Source organism: Ambystoma mexicanum, chromosome 8 (assembly GCF_040938575.1).
Source record: "Ambystoma mexicanum isolate Mex_15411 chromosome 8, UKY_AmexF1_1, whole genome shotgun sequence".
NCBI lineage: Eukaryota > Metazoa > Chordata > Amphibia > Caudata > Ambystomatidae > Ambystoma > Ambystoma mexicanum.
This window is the reverse complement of record NC_090929.1, coordinates 967,857,940-967,879,015: the sequence shown is the minus strand read 5'-3', so window position 1 is coordinate 967,879,015 and position 21,076 is coordinate 967,857,940. Positions and strand designations below refer to the sequence as shown.

At 44.5% G+C, this 21,076-nt stretch overlaps 1 protein-coding gene across 1 annotated transcript in view; it reads left to right on the top strand.

Annotated features, from left to right (window-relative positions):
* The window catches only part of EPHA8 (EPH receptor A8), a 1,837,897-nt gene that overhangs the window by 1,662,246 nt on the left and 154,575 nt on the right, over positions 1–21,076 (top strand). Inside the window, exons 10-11 of the mRNA XM_069610879.1 lie at positions 14,486–14,614; positions 18,433–18,618. Of these exons, the coding sequence (XP_069466980.1) occupies positions 14,486–14,614; positions 18,433–18,618 (315 nt within the window). The remainder of the gene's footprint in view (positions 1–14,485; positions 14,615–18,432; positions 18,619–21,076) is intronic.

The following is a 21,076-nucleotide window of genomic DNA, read 5'->3' as shown; positions in this document are numbered from 1 at the left end:
GTGCTCAACGTTAAAAACAAGAGAAAAGGAAGAATGATGGAGTATTCTTCACTCAATTTCTCAATCTTTCAATTTTTCTCTCTCAATGTTTTTGTTAAAAACAACAAAGGATCCACAGAGTTGTTTATATTGGGGATCCAAAACAAAAAACCAAATGCACTGACACCAGGTAGTGTTGTTGTACTCTTGGGTCAGGTCATTGTTTAGCCGACCAGGTTTCTGTGGTAAAGGGTGGTTAAACCACATTCATCAGGGCTTAAAATTGGGCCGGTTAAATAGTGCCCTTCTCCATTACTATTGCAGCACTTGTCTGCATTGATAAAGATCCTCTACCCTGTCCATGTTACTGGTTGTGCACGGAGTGGTAGATGGCGGCCTGAGACCTGCTGCTTGAGTCTGGGTCTGGCGCGTCGCGCGCGAGTGCTCTCTGAATTATTTATTGCCAATGTAAGTTCAACCAAGAGATCAGGAGTGATCTTCTTCATGGTTTCAAAGGGAATAGCATCCTCAGGGGAGGAAGATTTCATTCTTTTGATAGACGCTAAGACTTCCGCCTCAGTGAAGAGGGGGGGGTGACCAATTAGTAAGGGGTTCAGTGGAGAGGACCGGGGGCAACTTAGAAGCATTAGGAATCGATGTAGCCAAGGATTTAGGAAAATTTGGTGCGAATGACATCAATTTTATTAATGAAGAAAAGAGAAAGATCATAGCACAGCTTTTGAGATGGTTTAACACTTGAGTTGAGGGTTTCAGAGGAGGCTAGTGACTTCACAATAGAGAAGAGAGTTTTTGGTTGACACACCGCAGTTTTGATCTTATGAGAGAAGAAAGTGGCTTGGCGGTTTTAATGTTAACCAGGTAGATTGAGAGAGAGGACTTATATAGTTTTCTGATCGGGATCATCATTTTTGCGCATGTATATGCAGAAATCCCTCTCTGTGCTCAGGAACATGTTACTTGCTTTTAGAGGTGCACTGCGGTAGAGACTGAATACTCTTTTAAATAATACGTTGGACGACATCTTTAATAAGGGGTTTAATTGTTGCCAGTGCAGTCTGAGCCCCCTGGGGGTCACTAACGAGAAGCTGACCTCTGCACCCAACATTGTGAAAACTAGACTTTGGGGAAAGACTGGACACTACGATCGAGTAGTCGACTGTAAGAAATGCAAACTCTTCTCCTATGCAACGTGCCTGCAGTGTTCTACTACACAATGCCCTTACACAGGCAGCGTCGCCAGGCCACACTCTGGCCCTCCAACAACACACTACTCTCCGACTCCGCTATGAGAGACTACTATGATTGGAGTATGTAGTGGATTCCCAATAATGTTATTTACGTGATGCCGTGTTTCACCTCCAAGTGAGTCCCGCTATTTCTGGGTTTGCTATGGGTGTATTCATGTGAATTCAGAAACCCTGCTAGCAGACTGGGGGTCGGACCGTCACAAGAGCATTAAATAATTCTCTCAAAAAGGGAGGAAGGAGCAATACATTGTGTGGGAGGTCCCTGGGGGGCAGTGGCAAACAGTAGAACGTAGGCCGCACCGCAGCCATTACCAATACGGTATTAATACCAACCTACCTTATCTGGCGCTGGTGCATATGCTGTCGCCCACATGGGGCTCGGCCGGCACTGCAGCTTCACAGGGGGGTTGGGTAGGTGATACGGATGGGGGGTCACAGAAGAGATGGTGGCGTCGTCATCGGACTCTTGGCAGCTCGAGTTCCTTGCAGCAGGCCAGGGACTGGGAGCATGTGCATCAGTGTCTGCTGGCACGGGGCTGAGCGAGACCTGCTAAGCCTACTGGCTTGATCTGTGCAAGAGCGCATGCAGGGAAAGACCCAGGGCACGTGCGCTTGTGCCTGGGCAGTGGCTCAGCTCCCTGCTGCACAAGCACAGACTGTTCATCCCCAAGCAGCCCGACAAGCAGCCCAGTGCCAGGAGGTAGCGATGTTCGTTTTGATTCAAATCACAAACGTTGCTGCTGCCTCCTGGCCTGCCTGCATGCTGCGTGCTGCCGCCCACCCACCTTTAATGGCGCGGGAATGGATGTTCGGAGCTAGCCTTTGCTTGTAGCCCAGTAATCTTCATCCGGGGCTACAAGCAAAGGATCCGGGGCTATACCACCTCTAGCTCCCCCTAGCGATGCCCCTGGTAGTAACTTACCTACAACCCCTAGAATTATGCTTATAGCTCTTCTTTCTGAAGTCTGTTGCTTCTACGCTGTTCTTACTTTTGGGTGGGTTTTAGTTCTACGTGCAGATGATGTAAAGTCTTTATATTGACATAGAACCTAGATTGGATATTCCTTTTATTTTGGACTGTGATACTGTGTTTGCGTCACTACTGGTTCACCTTCGAACATAGCCTTCCCTAAGTCCACATTAACAAAACACTGAAGGAGGTATATCTCTCAACTGTCCCTATTTTAACTTTAGGATTGCATTCTGTTTTGGTTCAAAGAAGTGCAAGGGCTGAGTGGGCCATTACCCCTACTCACCCCTACTCACCTTTGTACGCCTGCAGAGCAGAATCAAATTTGTCACATCCAACTCATTTTAAAGCCATCCCACTGATGACTAAAAGCCATTTTTAAATTAGTTAAAAAGAACCATCTTTAAAACGAGATGGAAACATAAAAGGAAAAAGTGAATAATAAAGAAAAGTAAAATAAATGGTGGGAGAGCCGAGAGGCAAAAGGAAGTTAGCCCTTGGCACCATTTTGCAACAAAGAAGGAAGGAATATTCTAAAACAAGAAAAAGAAAGGAGAAAAAAAACTGTAATTCAATCACATGGCTGCAGGTAAATTGGCCCGAACAAGCCATTTAGATCAATTTTCTTGCAATGAGATGGCTTACTGCATTGATCTGAGCTTGAGGTATGGCATTTAATAGATTTGATGCTTTACATATGAATTAACACAATGGCTCATTTGAAAGATATCCACCATACCACAGTCACTGTCATCCAAAGATAACTGGAACTTGGTTGTATCACACCTATACTGATCAACATATATTATCTTCCCCCTGAAAGCAGAGATCGTCTTCAAAACATGCTGCCTCGTTTACACAGATGTCATGTCAAATCTTTCAATGCACCTAGCATAGAGGCTGGACGTCTCTGATGGGGAGCTAGAAACAAAAGCCTCATCAGGAATTAGACCAGAATCCCCTGGGACATCAGACCTGTCCAATCTCCCTTGCAATTCAATGTGCACATAGGTATACAAACATGATTACTCTTGACCAAAGTATAATAACTGAATGTTGAGTTTTTGAATTATATACTTTCAATAACTTACTCTGGGCAATCCATGTTCATAAGGCAGGGGTCTGTAACTTGTAGCTTTTAGGATGAGTTGGACCTCGACTCCCACGATACTTGTGCTGCATAGGGCGGGTGGGAGTTGTAGTCCAAAACATTGTGAGAGCAGAAGGTTCCAGACCCCTCCAACCAGAGTTGACCGGGCACAATGATCCTAGCTATGGTTCCCATAGGTCAGTGGCCTACAGCCATGCTCCTTATGCAATGGCTTTCCCTGAAGTGACTGCAGTGCATGGCCTTCAGCTTGGCTCTGAGATCCGTGGTCTGAGCAAAAGTGCCACCTGGGCTTTCCCTTTGAATCTTGCTCCCAATGCACTATGTCACAGTAAGAGCACAACCTGCCTGTGGCACCGACCTGTGTTCACAATACCCAAGGAAAGCTGCTTGCCCACCTCCCAGGAACAAGGCTGCCCTTGCCCCTGTGTGTGTTTTGCCTTGCGTGAACTCTGTAGGCCCGGTCCTTTGGTCCTTCCCTGTGCCCAGTGATCCTGCCTGTGATAATTGGGGGATAGGTTAGAGGTGAATTGCACCATTAGTTGGTAGCATGTGACCCTGTGATCTGGGTACTTCACTAAAACTCTATGGGCCCTTAGAACACTTGTGTTTACTCTTAGACAGAAGACTCACTCAGAAAAGTGCATAGCTCCACCCCCAGTGTCTGTCTACATACTCTGCACTCAAATGTGGGCATTTCCCTTTTTAAAAGGGCAAATTACAACCCTTTGCATCATGCCTTCACTCTTCATGGGGTCAGAACATAGCACATAGAACCTATAGGCTACAACATGTCCCCCAAAATATGTTTGCTGTGCACGTTCTTTAAATCCTTTGTGGATGCCAAGCTCAATCCCTTTTGCCTGGTATCTACTTAGCAAATCACCAACTTTAATTCAAATTTGGGCCTGTGGACTTTTGTGGATCTATCAGTAGCAATATGAAATATTTCATATTGCCTATGGAGCCGCTTGACTGTTTACAGCACTTTCATAATTTTGCGCACCGACTACTTTCAGATCCAAAGGCATTTTAGGGAACTGCCCGTATTTCCTAACAAAGAAATGAACTCTTGTCCACCCCACACAATTCCTTAAATCATCATTAGCACCGAGCTGGCTTGTACACCATATGACGAAAGCCTGTTTGTGAGACTTGTGTGCCAATCCAGCCTACACACGCAGCACTTTCCTACTGATTTACATCCTTCAGTAGCTCGTGGGGTATGATTTTCCTTGCAATTTTTCATGTAATTGATTAAGATTAAGCAAAGTTCTGTCTTTTAAGATGGGCAATACAAGATTGAGCTGTGTTCTTAGGTTTGAAACGTTTGACCTAGAGAGCTGAACGGGTCTTTGAAGCTGGTGAATTATCCTATAGAGCTACGTCTATGGAAATGGAGCCTGTGCCCTTTCGGTTATGGGCATATAGCAGGTGTATTAACCTACTGATATATCTTATTGGGATTTAAACCTTTGTCCTATGAGAATCTCACATATCTCCTTAGGATGCACTAATATTCTGAGTCACTAGGATAGGGATTGTAATCTGTGATCCACATGGGTGTATGCACTGAGGGCCTGAATAAAATGAGTTATTTCCATGGGGACGGCATCCATAACATGCCTGTTTCATACAGATCTTCATAGCAGGCACTTTAGCCTGCTGAGCATCTTAATAAGATAAGAATCTGGGTTCTGTAGGACACCCATACACATAGATGTCTGCTGCAGAACCTCAACCCTATTAGCCATGATAATAGGATTCCAGTCTGTTATCACCCCGCTGGTCTGATGTGTGGGGCCTTTAACCAATGAACAATATGAACCCTGTCAACTGCAAATTAAATAGACACAGTGGTCTGGGAACCCCTCTACCGAAAAGGAACACAGCCAAATAACCTGTTCTCTAGGAAGGTGCCCACTCTGAAGGGGCCCCTAAGGGACCCTTGCGTATGGAAAAAAGGCACAATCACCACACACAAACTGATACGCCAGACACAAGGTTGTATTCCCAAAAGCTAGGGTTTATTGCAAAGCAAATAGTCTCAGTTGGCCAACTGGGTCCCACGCCCCGCGACATGTGTTACCAGACCTCGGGGGACGCAAGAGAGAGAGAATCGTACCACAGTTACATATATACAAAGCAAGCATCTTACAATCAGTAGTGACACATCCAATACCGCCCCTCATACATTTCCTCTGAATTGGGTACGATGATTTGACAATGGTGATGAGTATGACACCTTCAAACATTCATTTAGCAACAGTTTGCAATTTCGGGGGCCTACAGACACACCTCTTTGTTTTAAAGAACACAATGCTTCTGTTTTTACAAGCAAGCTGTGTGCAGGGGAGAGACACATTCCAGGCTTTGCTATCTCCTAGTTTCTATTCGTGTTCTGGGGGTCAACCTGCTCTCCAGGGCTCTACAGGGCTCAGGAAAGGGGTGCTGCAAAGAAGAGCATAATTCAAGCCATTTAATGTTCACTTCTAACATTTCTACTGTATTAACAAGACTAGCTGGCACCTGCGTATTGATTAGAATGCCTTGCTGCTTACTTCCAAGGATTTGTGAGGGAGGAGACCGGGCATTTCTGTCTGGGTTGCTGCGTTATGTTTCAACATGTCTCTCGCAGCCTTGCATTATGCACGAGTGGAGCAGAATAATTTTTCAGCAAAGCAGTTTTAACAGAAAGCAAAAGGCAAACGTTAGAGAAAACAAAATGTCGATTTCAGCCACCTTAAAATGGCTGCACTTTAGTCAAGCTTATGGCTATATATTTCTAATACTAAACACATGAGGCGGTTGGTCCTCGGCCAACAAAGTACATTGCCTTATGATTGAGGGATGTCTACTTTTTCTGGACTGACAACTCAGCTGGGGGTCTGCCAGACCTTTTTTTTTGCAAATTTCATAGAGATCCCTATAGCATTATCAGTAACTCGCTTACCTCCAGTATCATACTAATGAAAGAAGAAACGGTAGAAGTGTAACATTCAGTGCTGGCCTTAACTAATGATAATGAACTGTTATTTATATAGCGCTTATGCCTAAGCATTTTACATAGAACATATATGCATACAATGTCACCCAACCGAAATTGGTAATCATTTATATACTTCGGAAGGATGAAAGCCTGAGTTGACCTTCCAGAATTCGAACCTGCGACGTGCAGATCTCACACTGATCTCAGCAGCCAGCACCCAACCTGCCAGACCAACTGGTGTTTTAACATATCTACTCTTGATCCTACTGCCCCTTCAATCTGCATGCACGTTTTTTGTTTATTTTTGTTTTGGATAGATGTTTCTGCGACTTACTAGTGCCCTCCATAGACTTTGTTGGGGGGTTTCTGGCAACAGCGTGCCCATTGTAGTACATACACTAAGAGTAGCTAGGAAGTCAGTCAAGAGTTATTTCACTCCTTATGGTCACTCAAATAATCATAGGTGCCTTGTATGTGTGGCACAACGCCGGTCTACTGCAGAGTTCCTTGTTGCAATTCCATGGCAGTGACAGAGTGGTGGTTATCTGTATCATGTCTCAATAGGTCTCGTGGTAGTTCTGACTGATGGAGTCTCTGGTTTTTCAGAATAGTGGGTTCTGTATCTATCGCTACCTGTCAAAGATCTCCTGATTTAGTAGATCCATTGCAGTAGCCCTATGAAGCACTATATGACTCAATTTCTCAATGATGCCTCTTTACCAGCCATGAGCCCTGCTATATAGTATCTGGTCCAAAATTGAGTGTATTGTAAGGCATCATCATATGAATGTAGAACATCTCCCCCGTCTCCTTTGTGGTATATTCATGTATGTGCAAAGTCTGATGATATGCCATTATGTCATCTTGTGCTTATGCGCATATGAACAGTATTACGTCACCTAGTAGGAGATGGTCCCTTAAATTAATGTTTGCACACCACAGGCATAAAGTGCTTGTATTATGCAATACATGAGGGGAAACCATGAAATATGCACTATGGCCCAGGTGGGCCTAACACCTGCGATGTATGCTGGGGATTGTCTACCCTCTACAAATGTGTTATGCCAAGATCCTATCATTAGCCTCTTCATGATAAGGTGTGCACATTTAGTGGTCGCTATGGTGGAGGCTGCATTTTTCTGCAGATCCAATCGTTAGAAATACAGATGCATTATTTCTAAGAAAACAAATCCTTAAAAATGATTGCATGTCAGGAGCTACCAATTAAATGTGTCTTCCCGGTAATACATTCCTTAGAGGATATTTCTCTATTAGAGCTTAAGAGCTTTAAAAGCCATTGCTAATAACAGCAGTTTTTGCATTGTCTGTAAGCTTGGGAGTGCACATTGTGCTTTGAGTTGGAACCTCCTCTACCAACAGGACCATTAGCATGGCTCCATGGCAATATGGATGCAATTAGCTCCAGAGGATTTTAGTGATGTCAGAGATGGGCGCATTTCTTTTGGTCGGTGTTGTTTTGAGTAGATTTCGAAAAGGATTCTTCATGAAGGGAAGGCATTTGTACATACAACAAAGAAATGTCTCTTCGATTCTAACAGTGCATTATCACATCAGACCAAAGAAATTATGTGCCATGCTAACCATCTAATTCCTCAGTACCCTGAACTATATGGTATCCCGTTCATTCATAGATAATAATTACTTTGTGGTAATATACTACGAAGTAATTACTTTGCATATATTCCACCAAATATGGGTAGTAAAGGGTTAAGGTGTAAAACAGGGGTGGGGAGAGTTTTAGGGAGGGGTAGTAATAAAAGGAAAGAGAGGGTATGGGGGAGACCCCCAAAATAAAAATGAAATTATTTGAAGCAACAACTTGAAGTGATGACTTCGTAGTAAAATATCACGAAGTATTTACTGATGATGAAATGACATGGAACCAAACTATATACAGAGGAAGCATTGTTACCCTAAATTCACAAAATAAGCAAACCTTTTATCCCTTGCAGAATTTGTCATCCATTTAATGTGTAAAACAGTAGCTTGTGTACCTGATCTGCATGAGAGTTTAATATTCTCCATTCACTGAAGAAAGATCAAAGGTCAGTGATTGATCCTTCTCTGCACGTTGTTAAAGTCCCACCACATGCCAGGCTCTTTGATATACAGTAGTTTTTTTTTTTTTGCTTGCATGTTATTACATCAGTAATATTGCCTGTTAGCAAACCATGTTACCTGGGATCCATAAGCCATTCAAGGTCTAGGCTAATTCTCTTCTGATTGACATTCAAGCCTAACTTCATTCTGAGGGAATTGATCATCCTCAAGTCTTATTTATAATACCCATTTTCTTGGTTTGCAGTTTTGTTCATGCACAGATGACACCCAGTTGTTTATCAGTGCATCTGGCAATGTTACTTAACTTTTTCAAGCCTCAATTTGTATTTGTATTTGTGTTTGTTTTATTTGTAAAGCGCTCAATCAATTGTGGACTAACTAAGGTTCTGGCACGCGTGATACAGTTGGGTATCGTGACAAAGGCCATGCATGCAGTGATTAGTTTGCAAGTGTATACTGATGCTGCTACCACAGAATTTGTTTGTCTGGTGAAGGATAGGGTGGCGTCAAGGTAGATACCAAGAGTTTTCGTGTTATTAGAGACCTTGATAGTGTTGCCAGCGATAGTGAAAGATTTGAAGGCAGGGTCAAGCTTGTTGAGTCTGGTGTGAGTCCCAAGGATTAGCTACTCTGTTTTTTCGTAGTTTAAGCAGAGTCTGTGTTGTGCCATTCAGGCTTGGATTACTGAATAGATTTCGTTAAGAGCTTTATTGTCTATTGCGTGGTCTCCCGTGATGGGAACGAGTATTTGGGTGTTGTCAGCGTAATTGGTATACGTGACACCCAGATGATCAAGTATGTCCAAGAGAGGCTTCGTAAAGACATTGTAAAGTGTAGGGGAAATGCATGACCCTTGTGGGACCCCACAAAGTACTGGAGAGGGTTCAGCAGAAGCTGTTGGTGAGAAGACCCTCATAGTTCTATTGGCAAGGAAGGATCCAATGCAAAGTGTGGCTGAGTCAGAGAAGTGTGCAGCTGTTTTCAAGTGGTGGCAGAGAGTTTGGTGGTTGACCAAATCAAAAGCTCCTGAGAGGTCAAGTAATAGTAGGTGGGCTAGTTTACCCTATCTTTTATGTCTTGGATTTGTGTTATAAGGTCAATCAGGGCAGTTTCCGTACCGTGTCTAGGTCGGAAGACTGAATGTCTAAGTCCTAAAAGATTGTTAGTTTCGAGATAAGCCTGTATTTGCAGGTAGGCAACCCAGTCTAGTAGTTTTAGTAAGAAGGGCACTGTTGTGATGGGCCTGTAGTTAGACGGGTTACCAGGGTCAAGTGTGGGTTTTTTGATTAAGGGGATGACCCAGGCATCCTTTAGGTTGTCGGGTACAATTCCAGTTTTGAAGGAAGCATTGATGATGTTAGTGATGAAATGAGCGAGGTCGAGTACAGCTGCTTTAATAACAGGTGCGGGGCATAAATCTCCTTGACAATTGGATGGTTTAACCTACCTGATGATATTTTCCACTTCCCATGTTGATATAGGTGAAAAGCTAAATGGTTTACATGAGAACTCAGGCGTGGTGCTATTGTACAAGGCTGGTTTGGATTCAGGATCTAAGAGTTGATTGCATTTTTTGGCGTTAATTTTAGTTTGCAACAACAATATTTTATCAAGGAGCACCTTCTGGATGCTATACCATAGAGAATTTGTGATACATTTGTCGGTGGGGGCAATAGGAGATTCCAGTTCTTTAAGTATCTTAAACAATTCTTTAGTATTGAAATCAGCTTGTGTGATACGTTTATTATAGGTGTCTTTTTTTGCGAGGAAGATGGCTTTTTTATAGATGGACGAGCAAGGACACGGATGTCCTTGCTCCATGACAGCAAGGAGGTAGAGTTTTTCAGTAGTTATGAAGTCTGCAATGTCCAATGCATGGGCTGGGAGGGATCTAGCATTAACCAAGGCTGCCTTGATCAAGGTGTTTTTTGAGGTAGAATTCTGCGTGCAGGGGTGAGTATCAGATGTGTTGGTAACACAGCTAGTGCTTACGTTATTGGCAGTATTTGTGCGATTGCTGTAGATAGTGAGTGTTTACTTCTCTTGAGTGGGTGTAAGAGATGAGTTTTTAATACGCAGTCTAAATCTTAATCTTAGGTTTCTGATGATAGTACTGGGGTGATATGAATATATTTTAGCATGGGCAAAGTCACTCTTAGTTATGAGATGATAAGGAGGTACTCTGCTGTTAGTAATTAGGTCTGAGCACCATTTTATGGGGGTGACTCTGGATCTCAGTCTCCGATTTCAACTGGAGGTAGAACAGGGTTAATACGCTGTTGGTTTGGTAGCGAAATGTTGAAGCCAAAGGACCGGATCATTCAGGTATGTGTTAACAACAGCCATGGTGTCAGTGTTAAGCCAGGATGTATGAGTACTTGCTGTATCATAAGTAGTGGGAGGAGTGTGAAGTCGGATATGTAAGCTGCAGGTGATCGGGAACGTGTTGCGCTGGTGGGACCAGAGACAAGTACTAATGTGCAATATATGGGAGATAATGACCAGGAGCCAATGCAAAGTGGTATGTGAATGCAGGAGGTGAGTCCCTGGAAACTGTAGAAACACAAGCAGGTCTAGACAAATATAATAAAGTGGCAAATTAGCTAGTGTCTAATATAGTCGGCGGCAAAATGCAGTATGCACTAGCAGTGGTGGAAGCTGAAATTCAGAAACAGTAACAGCACAAATAGGGTAGTGCAGGCACTATATTAGCATATACACATGCAACGTAGTGTTAGTTAATGGCCCCGCTAAGTATGAAATTAGGCGAGCAGGCACTAATGAAGACGTTCGGTTCATAGGACAGACTAAAACAATATAACAGTGGACGCTGCTTAATCACAACCACTGCAAAATATTTAGGGCCTCATTAGGAATTTGGTGGTAGTTTGGTGATAATTCTGCCCCAAAACAGCACTAGGGTGGTGGGTTCACCTCCAGCTTTGTGCTGCAGGTAATTCATCCACCCGACTGCCAATCTCGTAACTCGGCAGTGCAGGAATGCGGGAGTAAATTAATTACTAACACATTCCCACCAGAGGTTTCCCGCACCAGCCGACCTCATAAAGAGGCCCTAGCCACCAACTTGGATTTCATTGCTGAGGATATTACCTAATTTAATGCAATGCAACTTATTTAAAATACACATAATTCCCTTTCGTCACAGGCAGTAGAGCGTCTGTTTAAATATCTTGGATTTGAAACAGATGTTTCCCTTTCCTAAACAGTGATCAATATGGGCGGGAGCAGTGCTCCTCTACATTTTATAAAAACAAAGATTTCCTGTTCCTACACTTTCATTTTAAAAAGAAACCATTCTGGGATGGTTTACCTTTAAAATAAAAGTGTAGGAAGAAGTTGAAACTTGCACTTCAGTGCACTGCACTGAACTTTCCCTTGGACAGCAGGTGTGTTTGTTTGGGGGTTTGGATTGCGCGTGGGAGGGGGCGTGGCAATGGGGTTTGTGGGGAGCCTGGTCATACTTCAGGCAACATAATTCCCCTTCTTCTTTTCGTACACTTCGATGACTGTTCCTGAATAAAGATTTCAGTACATGTGGCCTCATGTTGGTGAAAGAAACAGCATAAACTTTAAGACATTTTTTACATCCTTTCCATTGCTGTTTCTACTGCCACATATCTGAATGCTGGAATACACAGAAAACACTGCACATTCGTTGTGTATTTGTACCTTTAACTCTGATATCTCCTCTTTCTATGCAGTGGAATGGCTGCAAACCTTTGATAACCAACACCCTAACGCATGAGCTCATTTTCATGACTGTTCTTGAAAATCATCTCTTACACCAATGTAGCCTCCAGGCCCAATGGGTGAGACTTTTCCGGTCATCCTAATTAATGATCCAATGTGTGCCTTAATTCACTTACCCGACGTAGCCCTCAGCTCTACTAGGTGAGGCTTTTCTGGTGATCCTAATTAATGATCCATTGTGTGCCTTAATTCATGTATCCGACGTAACCTCAGCCCTACTGGGTGAGGCTTTTCCAATGATCCTAATTAATGATCCAATTTGTGCCTTAATTCACTTATCCGATTTAACGCCCAGCCCTACTGGGTAAGGCTTTTTTTCCGGTGATCCACCTTAATGGTCCCATTAGTGTATTCATTCACTAATCTGATGTAGCCCCCAGCCTCACTGGGTGAGGCTTTTCCGAAGTGCGCCCACCACCCACTGCTCTTTTGCTTCCCCTAGATGCGTGGATGTGCCCCCGCTAGCTCACCACGCCTCAACATGAAACCTGTAGCCGGGGGCATGCTTTAAATACTCTTCTTCAGTCCATTATCTCACTGTTGTGTACCTCACCTAACCATGCATCATATATGTATCTTTTAACCGCCATATCGTTGTGTATTATGTGTCTGTCCCTGTAACTGTAACTAGCGCCTAGATGCCCAAGGGCTTTGTGAGCTGCTATAAATGCAAATAAAAAAGTGGTGGGCCCAGCATGGACCAGTCAATGCTTTTGGAACTCTGGTTCCAGGATGGGTGGTTCCAGGATGGGTGTGCACTCATTTTAAGCCCTTTGCCTGATGTGGTGAGACATATGACGGTGGTGTTTCGATTGTATGTTATCTTTACTGTTAAGGGAACTAGTGGTGCTTTACATTTCGAACAGCACTTCTCCAAGGACTCCAACCATCTGCATCATATTCCATTTCCCAAAGGGACCACATTGGAGGAGATGCACCTACTTACTGAAGGAAAGCAGAGGGTACATCTGCCTCAAGTCCCCATTCCTCAACACAAAACCCCTACCGAACTGCAATGTATTAGGTACTGGAAGAGTGGCTGTCTGCGCCTGTAATTCTTTAGCAGAATGAGGAACTACAGATGAACATGTGATGAAAGTCGTCCAAATGCATTGCTCACAATACGCTGAAGAAACTACCAAGAATGCATTAGGTGGGAAATGTCCCGGAATGGACGACCAGGCTAGGATTGCAAAAGTTGTCAATGCATCTACTACCGATACAATATGGTTAATGTGAATCTGCAGGAAAGGCACCAGACAATCAGGTGGCCACAAACGCAGGCTTTATTGTATGGTGGAAGCCCATTCTAGGCACCTTTCCCACAGTCTGCCATTGTACACTTGTCCCCACCCTCACCCACCAACACGTACTACACCCCCCCGCCCCACTACCCACCCCACCCTCTGGCTCCCACTTACCTGTGTACGCCGTCATGTACTCCTTCTCTTACTCCGTCACTCTCCAACTGCCAGTGTTATATATAATCGACTTGGAAGAACGTTGTTTCTATGTCCGTGGCAGTCATCTTTGTAAACCATTTTAAGGGAATTCGATGTAAGAGGTCCAATGCAAAGCCATTACTCCTTAAAAAAGCACATTATCACCACAGTTCAAATACCTGGAGTGCCATTATCTGTAAACCCATTGGGTCGTGGAGGTTTACAGGTGGTAATGATGCTAAGGACCGCATTAAATGCCCTTGCTGCGCTCAGGTCTTTGACGTGGTCCCTGGGCTGTTGCTGGCTGCCAAGGCCAGGTGATTTAAAGTGATACGTGTCCTATTGCGCAGATATGTGATTGTGCCTATGGGATATGTGATGTGTGGTAAGGCAAATCTTTATGTAGACATGTTTAAAAACTCTGAGTAATGTGGTGCAACAACTCCCCATTTTTTAGTGTATTTTGCATTATAGGGTGGCCTAGGACTGGAAGGCACTGAAGTGCACTGGGCGGACCCTTCCGTTTGCATTACGTCTCTCAGACCACACAACACACATCTTATGTTTGAACAGAAAGGACACTTAATAAAACTTAACATTGTTCAAATTGAGGATATTTTTTAAAAAAATGTATTTGTTTTAATGTATGCATTTTTTAATCAATTGATGTGTTGACTTATTTTTACACAGCATCAAAAGTCTTTCAGTCATGGGGGAGATATTTTAAAACAAGGGCCATGAACAGTTTAAAACCAGCTTGTCATAAAATGTTTTTATGTTTTAATTGCTTTATTGAGTGGGTGAAATTATCATTAAACTTTACTAAAGCGCTTATGTAAAAAAAAAAAACTCTTTTTTCCACCCTTGAAATAAAAGTGGTGAAATTTTCAGAATCAAAGTTCTATGTGGACCCACACACCTACGAGGATCCCTGCCAGGCAGTGCATGAGTTTGCACGTGAAATAGAAGCATCCAGAATAAAGATCGAAAAAATCATTGGCTCAGGTATGTTTTACAGGCCTGTCTCTCATAGTGCAAGTGTGTCCCTCTCTCTCTATGTCTCTATGTCGATGTCTTTCATGCTCTCTTGCCTTCGTCGTGTGTGTCTTTTTCCATCTTGTCTCTTAATTGTATAGCTCATCTTTCTGGGTAAGAGTTTTGAGCACAGATTGGGTTTTCGTGAAAATGTACTTTGGAAGTATCTCTTTTTTGGGGGTTTTACACTGAAGAACAATTGGATCAAAACGGCCTATGGTATGGACATAGTTCCCAAAACAAACCGCGAGCACACTCCATCGCATAAAAGCGGGATAGTGGATGGCAAACCCAGAAGAATATAAGGGAAGATCAAGACAATGGGGCTCATTACGTGTGAGCCGGTCCGGTAACAATGCCGGAAATAATGCCCGTACTACAGGCTCCGGCATTGTAACGCGCCGGCTCACTCTGCGCCTGCCGGTAGGGGCATTGAACTACTGGCAGGCCTGACCTGCCGAGACTTCAGGCCATTACAGGCAGAGAATTCACTTAATCACTGGCACTGTTAATGAACGGTGCTGGTGATTCAGTAATTCCCATGCCATGGAGTCATATGGGACTCCATGGAATGGAAACGTATGGTTGTTGCTGTAGTTGTGTAATGAGACCCAATGTGTCCTGTTTTTTGTGGTAGTAACTCCTCAGTTAATTCCTACTGCTTCCGACTACAGAATCTTGCTTAGTTATACTCTCAAATGCAAGGCCTTTTGACACAGCGATCTCCCTGACGCAGTGCCACCCAGTGCTCTATTCAACGTTGACTGGCGGGTGTAGTGCGTCTTTTCAGCTTCTCCCTCCGCCTAGACTATCATAGATTGGGCGGGTACACCCCTGTTCATTACTAATTATGAAACCCTTCTTCTCATTCTCATTACGCTATCTTTCTTAATCATCAAAATAAAGGTTGCTTTGATTTTCTGGAACAACTCAGGCTTTGCGGATTGTGTTGTTTTTAGAGTCATACCAGCTTTATAAGTTCTGCTCAATGCTATGTCACATGAATAGGGGTCTAAAACATATGTTGCCAGTAGCAAAAATCAAGGAGAATTCTTGCTGGAAACCTTTATTGTTGAAATGAGTTGTGATGTCACCAAACTAACATTGTGGCTCGCTGCTGAGCAGGTGTGTTATTAAATAGATAACAATTAGTATGAACCTCTGATCTTTCCATAACATCAGCGTAGATTCTAACAATTCTTTAATCAAAGAGAAAAACAAGGCAATAACATGTTGTAGAGTAATGCCATGAAAATAGCTTTTGCATCAGAGTTACCCTCCAGCATTGTGAGGTCCTAAAGGGGTCCAGCTCTGGATTTAAACCATGTTTGTTGCAATGAGTGTGGCCCAGTAGATTCGTCCTCCAGCTAAACTTGAACAATCTGTCCACATAGGCACCCCCTTAAATACAGGTAGAATGGAGGCATTGAATACCTGCACACATGTTCAAGGCAGCTCGTGGTCTGCCAGTGTACGCCCACCATTTTAGCACCTAGATTCGTGATTCCCTGACAGTCCTTAGATTTCACAAGAACAGAAGTCTTATTGCGCAACTATACAATGGGCCTCATTACGAGTCCAGCGGTAAGGGATTCCGGGCACCGGTAAGGAGACCGGTGCCGGTAATCCCCTACTGCCCGATTACGAGGTCCCCTAACGGGAACCGCTAGGGACGTGTGGTCGGACCACGCGTCCCTTACGGGTCCCGTTAGGGGACCAGGCTGCTAATTACGGGCCTGCCATTAGCAGGCCCGTAAATAGTGCCTTCCCCATTCCCATTGAGCCGTATGGGGGCTCAAATGGGAATGGTTGGTGCAATGGGGACTTACCGGTCCTGCCAGGGTCAGACTAGACCGATAGGTCCCCATTGCACCACACCGGACTAGGTCCCGTTATTGGTGGCAGTCATGGTGCAAATAGCGCCATGACTTCCACCAATCTCGGAATGAGGCCCAATGCTTCCATCTGCTCAGAGGAAGAAGGCAGCAGCCACTTGTGGGTATGATATGATATGATATGATATTTTATTTGTAACACGCTCGTACAAGGGTGTTTTAGAGCTCGACATGGCAAGGGAGGGGAAACAGAGGAGAACAATAGAACAACGATCTTACTAGGCCCAGTGACATTGAGAACGTGCAAGTGCATGGGAAAGGGAAAGGGGAAAAGTGCATGGAAGGGGGAGAGTGGGAAGTGTGGAGCAGAGGAGAGAGCAGATAAATAATAAAAACAAATAAAATAGATAATGGAGAAAATAAATAGGGGTAATGCAGCCAACACGTGGCAAGTGCTGTGCTTACGCCAGCAGAACTGGGTGAGTTGGATAAGTGCATGAAAGAAGAAAAAGGGGGGTTTGAGGACTGTATGGGTACAGATATAGTCCCCAGTGCAAGGGGTGGCCAGGAGGCAGTGCAGAAAGGGTGGCAAGGTGAGCAGGTACCTGGGCCCAGGGGACAGAGTGTGGCCAGGTGCACAGTGTCAGGATTATGCAGATCAGCAAGAGAGAGGGGGAGCAAAGGCAGAAGCAAAGAGGAAAGTCTTGAGTTGCTTCCGGAACCGGAGATGGTCTCCTCAAGTTTTAGAGTCGCTGGGAGGCTGTTCCAGAGGGAGGCCCCTGCCAAAGACAGCGATCTACCCCGAGCTCGCTTCTTTGAAAACGACTGACCCTGAGGAAGTTAGCGGTAGAGGAGCGAAGAGCTCAAGAAGGGAGGTATTTGCAGAGGGATAGCTGAAGGTGATAGCAACAGCAACATTTTAATATGGAATAACATTATTTATGATCTGCAGGCTATCCACAGCAGGGAACCATTGTAAGAAGCAAATCAAGGTAACCCTATCTGAAGGCCCAAAAGGCAGCTTTCTGTGGTGAATAGCAATACAAATGATCATATACACTGCTCTTTCCTGTTTCACAACTCTCACTGCAGCACTTTCCTTGGAATGGCTCAACTGTGTCCAGGCCTTCATCAAGAAGCAATGAATGGTGCAGGAAGATCAATTACAGACTGTAGAATGTTTTCCCCTAAGGACCCTTAATCTCACTGCTTCACATCTAAGCCGGATTTTAACGAGATACTAGACTTTGTTATTATGGTGGCAATGCAGTGGCAGATACTTTTGGCATTAATAAACATAGATCAGGACACTTTCTCAATCGGAGGGGGCAGAAGGGTGGTGCAAAATCTTAGGGGATGATTATGCCAAATCAAAAAAATGCAAAATGTGGCGGCATGAGGCAGTGGGGTTGTGTCCTGGTGTATAGGTATTGTAATCATTATGCATTGCCAATACTGCATAATATAGATCTTTTTCACTTTCAATCACTGTATGACATGGTTCTTTGTGGTTTCAGCCACGACTCTTCTACCATGTTTTGGTTGACCCTTGTAGGTCACATATTTATGTGTGGCAAGCAATATTCACGTAAAGAGCCACACAAGCTCTCCTATATATACTTCACTCCCAAAGTTCTGCAAACTGAAGTTACATGAGGTGTTTGGCTTGTTTCCAGTCCATGGACTATATACATAAGTTTGCAAAGAAACTATGATCTAAAAAAAAAATGGCCAAACATTTAACTGTATTTATAATTCCAAGTGAGAGCAATACTCGTGTGCCCTAACAAATAATCTGTAATTCAAATCCAACAGATTTCGGATCACCTAATGCAGTTAGTGCGAGACTGGATGCATGATTGTTGCCATTGACTTTCATCAAACTGAATTGTACTGATCTCCTCTGTCCCAAATGTGTCTCTGTTAACTTTGACTTTGTGGGTGTCCCTGCAGGAGAATTTGGCGAGGTATGCTACGGTCGGTTGAAGTTACCTGGGAAGCGAGAACTCCCTGTGGCCATCAAGACCTTGAAAGGTGGCTACACGGATAAACAGAGGAGAGATTTTCTCAGTGAAGCAAGCATAATGGCCCAATTCGACCACCCTAATATCATTCACCTGGAGGGCGTGGTTACCAGAAGTATGTGGGCCGATTGTTTCATGAGTGTTGTGAGTAAATTAGATGCATCCTGTTTTGGAGGCATGCTCTTGTCAAATCTGATTTCTTATGTATTGTACGTTCTTTTATGATTATAAGAGCATTGTTCCTCCTGTAAATGAATAAATACACACAAAATGTTTTATTAGAATGTTGGATTTGATTTTACATTCTGTTACCCTAAATAAACAAAGCAATATTAGTCAAATTAAATGAGCCGACTGATATAAGAGAAAAAAACAAGAGTTGACAGTTTACATGTGAAAATGGGGCTCACAAATATCGAAAGAGGGAAGAAGGGCAAAGGCAAATCCTAAAAAGCAACACCTGCTTGGCTACTTGGTGAGGCATGTGGTAACATGATCCCGGTTAGTTGCAGTGTGACAAACATATAAGTAACTGTGAGTTGGCTATCAGATCTTGGTAAGGAACAAGTTACTTACCTGTAACTGTTGTTCTCCAGCATAGGTCTGGCATGGATTCACATGCTCATGAATATTCCCCGTCGTCAGTCTGGGAATCCTCGGTAAAGAAAAAATCAGTTTCAGTTTCTCTTCTGAACTGTCTTTCTCCTAACAACCAATCACTGGGCTCTGGGTCAAACTGCCCCCAGCCAATGACGGCCATCTACCTAAGCCCCTCCTCTGGCAACCATATTCAGATTTGGTAGCACGTAAAGTGGCAGTAGGACCAAGAGAAGAGCTGCATAGGGGTAGGCAGGTTGGTCCACATGTGAATCCATGCCAGACCCATGCTGGAGAACAACAGTTACAGGTAAGTAACTTGTTCCTTCTCCAGCATGGTGTCTGGCATGGATTCAAATGCTCATGAAAACAGAATACATAGCAGTACACACATGCACACCCACAGGAGTGGCAAGGCTCAACATTTAGCATCTCAACATCTCAACATTAAGCATCTCTTACCTCCTCACCAGGCTCATCTTCAAGCAAACAGGTTGCACACCACTGCTTGGCCAACTCTGGACTCCTCCTTGGAATCCCGGTCGACGCAGTAGAATCTGGTTAAGGTGTGCATCGACCTCCATGTAGCGGCCGTGCAGATGTCCAGCAGGGGTACACTAGACAAGAACGCTGTAGTTGCAGCGATCGCTATGGTCGAATAGGCTCTCGGATGGCCAGGCAACCGTAGGTTTGCCAACTGGTGACAATGGGTGATGCAGCCGGAGAGCCACCTGGAAATGGAAGCCTTGGATAGGGCCTTCCCTTGGTTCACAGGGCCAAAGTTCATGAACAGTTGTGATGTCTTCCGAAAACTCTTTGTGCGGTCCACGTAGAACTTCAGCTCTCTAGCCACATCCAGCGAGTGGAAAGTCCTCTCAGCCGGCGACAAAGGCGTCGGGAAGAATACATGTAACACCAACGGCTCGTTTAGATGAAAGTCCGATGGCATCTTGGGCATGAAGGAGAGGTGTGTTCCTAGCACCACCCTTGTCTCGTGGAATGTCAAGTAGGTTGCTTTACAAGAGAGGGCCTGGATCTCTCCCACTCGTTGTGCGGAGGAGATGTCCACAAGAAATGCTGTTTTCCACAACAAAAATATCAGTGGTGCAGAATGCATAGGCTCGAATGGAGGACCCATGATCCTAGTCAGTACCACATTGAGCTCCCATGCCGGGGCAGAGCCTTCAGCGGCGGAAATGAATGGAAAAGTCCTTTAATTAACTCCTTGACCAGGCAGTGTGACCATAATGATGACCGTCCCAGAGTTCTGGTGTAGCAGGAGATAGCCACCAGATGAACCTTGATGGAGGCATGAGCCAGCCCCCTCTGGCCAGCGATAGCAAATATGGCAGCACCTGCAGAGCCATAATCCGTAGAGGGTCAATCTTCTGTGCACGGCACCAGACGGAGAACCTCTTTCACTTATGTCCGTAGCATTTCAGTGTAGATGAAGCCCTGGCCTTGGCAAGCACCTCCTTGCAGTCCTCTGGGATATTGTATCCTCCAAACTCTAGCACTGCAGGAGCCAGGCCTGCAAGTTCAGCAACCCTGGATCGTGGTGCAGGATTGCGCCTCCTTCTCTGCTCAGAAGATCTGTGGCAACTGGAAGCTTGACTGGAGGTGAAACTGACAAGTCCAGAAGGTCCGGGTACCATATCTGTCTCGGCCACGCCGGTGCGATGAGGATCATCCTGCATCGGGAGCGTCTGAGTTGAATGACTAGTCGCAGAAGCAACGGCAATGGAGGGAACGCATACAGAAACAGGGCATCCCAGGGGAATGAGAATGCGTCCCCCATGCTCCCCGGCAAACCTGCTGGCGAATCTCCGGCACTTGGTGTTCGTTACCGTCGCAAAGATATCGATCTGGGCATTGCCCCATCAACGGAACAGAAGATCCACTTGGTCCTGCCGAAGCTCCTACTCATGGCAAGAGCGCAGTTCCCTGCTTGGGGAGTCAGCAATGGTGTTCATCAC